We start from the raw sequence: 3,377 nt of genomic DNA on the forward strand, positions 1-3,377 counted from the left end.
ATAATAAATATATGTATATGTATGTGAATAAAACATAGGATTTGCCATTTTAACAACTGATGTCTACAACTCAATGGCAGTAAGTATAGTTACAGTGTTGTATATTTTCACCACTGTCTTGTTCTAAAACTTAAAGTTTAGCCTAGAAGAATTATTCCCTGTAAGTAGTTTTGTCTTTAAAGGGCAGCTTTTCAACATTATTAGTAAACATTACTCAAGGAGCTCTGGTGATACAGTGCATAAGGTAGTGCACTGTTAAACAAAGGTCAGTGGTTCAAATCCACTGCTTCATCTGTGGGAGAAAGATGGACAGTCTTGTTAAGATTTCTAGTCTTGATGAGCTCTGGTGGACTAGTGGCAAGAAGCTGTATTGCAATGCCAGAGGTGAGCGGTTCAATCTACCAGATGCTCTGCTGGAGGAGGGACAATCTCCTATACCAGTCAGATCCGAATTGACGGTACACACACACACACACACACACACACAAATTAAATTAAAAAAAAAGATTTCCAGTCTCCAGAACCCAATACAGGGTTGCTATGAGTCAGATCTGACTCAGTGGCAGTGGGTTTGAGTGCTGGGTAAGGCCCATGGTGGGGGAAGTGGTTTGTAGTCATCTGCAGAATTACAGGTTGGCCGTGTGAACTCACCTAGCAGCGGCGTAGATATAAAGGCCTACAGTCTGCTTCTGTGAGGATTATAGCCAAGAAAACCCCATGCGTGAGTTCTGCTCCAACACCCAGGGTCAAGCATGAGTTGAAATCAGTGTGATGTCAGGGAAGTCGGTGTAGTTTTTGTACTCAGCACTGTGTAGGCCAACGAAGTTCATTCTAGTGGGAAGGTATGTGTGCAGACAAAAATGCCGTGACAGTGACATGTCCAGGTGGTCCAGCCTAGCAGGAGGAGACAAGCATGTTCTCAGGAAAAGGTGTGCATCATTGTTTAGTGTGAATGTAGAACCATCAAAGTCGAGACCTGAGGTAGAGTCCAGGCCTTCTCACTGGCACTTGTGTTCCTTTAAAATTTTTTGTCTCTCTTTGTAACTTCAGAAAAAGAAGCAAAAAAGGTTGAAGGATTTGACATGGTTCAGAAGCCAAGTTACTACGTCAGACTGGGGTCTCTGTCTTCCAAGTTCCGTTCCCGTGCCTACCAGCAGGCTCTCAGCAGGGTTGAAGAAACTAAGCAAAAATGCCAACAGACCATCTCTCAGCTCCATTCCACTGTTAAACTGGTGAGCACAGCTTTGTTTTGAGGACCTCTGAAGTGAGTTCATTCATCTCAAGAGATGAGAATAAAGCATGATTTTGAAATTTTAGAGTTTTAAAATTAGCAACTCATTAGAAAAAAAAATGGGCAAAAAATAGTCAATAGACAGGAAAAGTATAAACATATGAAAAGATTTTAAACTTTAGCGCTAAGGTAAGATAAATACACATTTCTTTTGTCCTTTACACTGGCAAATTTGATGCTGCTGGTGAGATTGTAAACAGGCACACTGGTGGTATTCTGGAGAATTCAGGGGACAAATTATAGAGATTTATTGGCAGTACATAGGAAATTACAAATAGACCTATTTGATCAATCTTACTTTTAGGAATTTGTCCTATAAATGCATGTATTAGATTTGCAAAAGACTGCAGATAATGAGATAATGCATGCCAAGTGGTAGCGGATGAACTAAATGGACATTTTTTTTAATTGACATTTTAGACCAATACATACTGTACTGCCATGACTAAATGTTTCCTCCTTGGACAGGCACTAGGTAAGAGGGAGAGTGAATGTCTTACTCTTGTTCTTATTTCACACATGTACAGATGAAATTGTGTTATCTGGCAAACAATCTGTAAATTTGGAAACAGTGGTTTATAATGATGTAGTTGTTATGTGCTTTCAAGTTAGAACTGACTCATAGTTGACCCTCTCCATCCGGCTTTCAGAGGCTGTAAATGGCACAGGAGGAGATTGCCCATCTTTTTCCCACAAAGCACCCGTAGATTTGAACTGTGGTACGTCGGGTTAGCAGCACAACTTCTTACCACTAAGCCACCAGGCAGTAGTAAAGAGCTATTACTATTTGGCTGTCTTACCCATAGGAATAATAAATAGCAGTAACAGCAGAAGTAACTCTCCTAAAAGACTTATGGAAATTCATGGGCTTTGTGCCATCTGATTTATATCAGGTCTCTGAGCAATGTAATGTAATGTTACTATCTAACTGGTTTGCTCCTTGTCTTGTTTCATTGTGTTCCAGATTGAGTTTGCCAGCAAGAATGTACATGATGCCAACCAGAAACTTCAGGATGCTCAGGATAAACTCTATCTCTCGTGGGTGGAGTGGAAGAGAAGCATTGGCCATGACGATACAGATGAACCCCACTGTACTGAAGTAAGAAAACTACAGGGGTTCTCTCACTTTGCATTTGTATTTTCTTTTTTTTGTTTATTTATTTATTTTTTAATTTTTATTTTGTTTTATTTTATTATTTTTGTGTGCATGTACCGTCAAATCAGATCTGACTGGTACTGGAGGAGATTGCCCCTCCTTCCCCGGCAGAGCATCTGGTGGATTCGAACCGTGCACCTCTGGGATTGTAGTTGCAGCTTCTTGCCACTAGGCCACCAGAGCTCCCCTGCATTTCTATTTTCTTAATTTGCCTCAGCGTACTCTTTTCTATCAAAGACCTGACATTACTATGTATATAGATTAGCTTGTTATGTGACAGGGAAGTAAAACTGGGGAGTCACTTAATCTGCCAACCTACAGATAATCATATGCCTCAAAGTGGTTACAACTAAATGAGAAAAATAGATCCTTCACTCATACATAGTGAGCTCAGATTAACAGGGGATATCAACAGTTCTGTTATTGCCGTGTTTGTGTCACAATATAAATACAGACGCTGTGAGAAGGACTTGATGGAGATCAAAGTCTGCAGCTTTCAATATGAGTTACATCTCAACTTCAAGAAAACAAAGATCCTTACCACTGAACCTTTAGACAACATCATCATAGATAGAGGAAAGATTGAAGTTGTCATCGATTTCATTTTACTTGGATCTACAACCAATACCCATCATAGCAACAACAGCCAAGAAATGAAAGTGCTGCATTGGAAGTCTGCTGTCAAGGACCTCTTTAAGGTGCTAAAGAGCAGGGTGTCATTTTAAAAACTAATATGTGCTTGAGCTAGCCATGATATTTTCAGTAGCTTCCTGGACATCTGACAGACAGTGAATAAGGAAGACCATGAAAGAAAGAAGGAAACAAACTGTGGCTGACTCTGAGAAGAAAGGGGATCCCAGAACACTTGATCGTGCTAATGTGAAACCTCTACTTGGACCAAGAGGCAGTCATCAGAACAGAGCAAGGAAA

General features: G+C 40.2%; 1 protein-coding gene across 1 annotated transcript in view; it reads left to right on the forward strand.

Moving 5' to 3' along the window:
* The window catches only part of PLIN2 (perilipin 2), an 11,131-nt gene that overhangs the window by 5,402 nt on the left and 2,352 nt on the right, over positions 1–3,377 (forward strand). Inside the window, exons 5-6 of the mRNA XM_006881281.1 lie at positions 1,051–1,232; positions 2,256–2,390. Of these exons, the coding sequence (XP_006881343.1) occupies positions 1,051–1,232; positions 2,256–2,390 (317 nt within the window). The remainder of the gene's footprint in view (positions 1–1,050; positions 1,233–2,255; positions 2,391–3,377) is intronic.

This window comes from Elephantulus edwardii, unplaced genomic scaffold, assembly GCF_000299155.1.
Source record: "Elephantulus edwardii isolate Elephantulus edwardi_28Jun2011 unplaced genomic scaffold, EleEdw1.0 scaffold00014, whole genome shotgun sequence".
Taxonomy (NCBI): domain Eukaryota; kingdom Metazoa; phylum Chordata; class Mammalia; order Macroscelidea; family Macroscelididae; genus Elephantulus; species Elephantulus edwardii.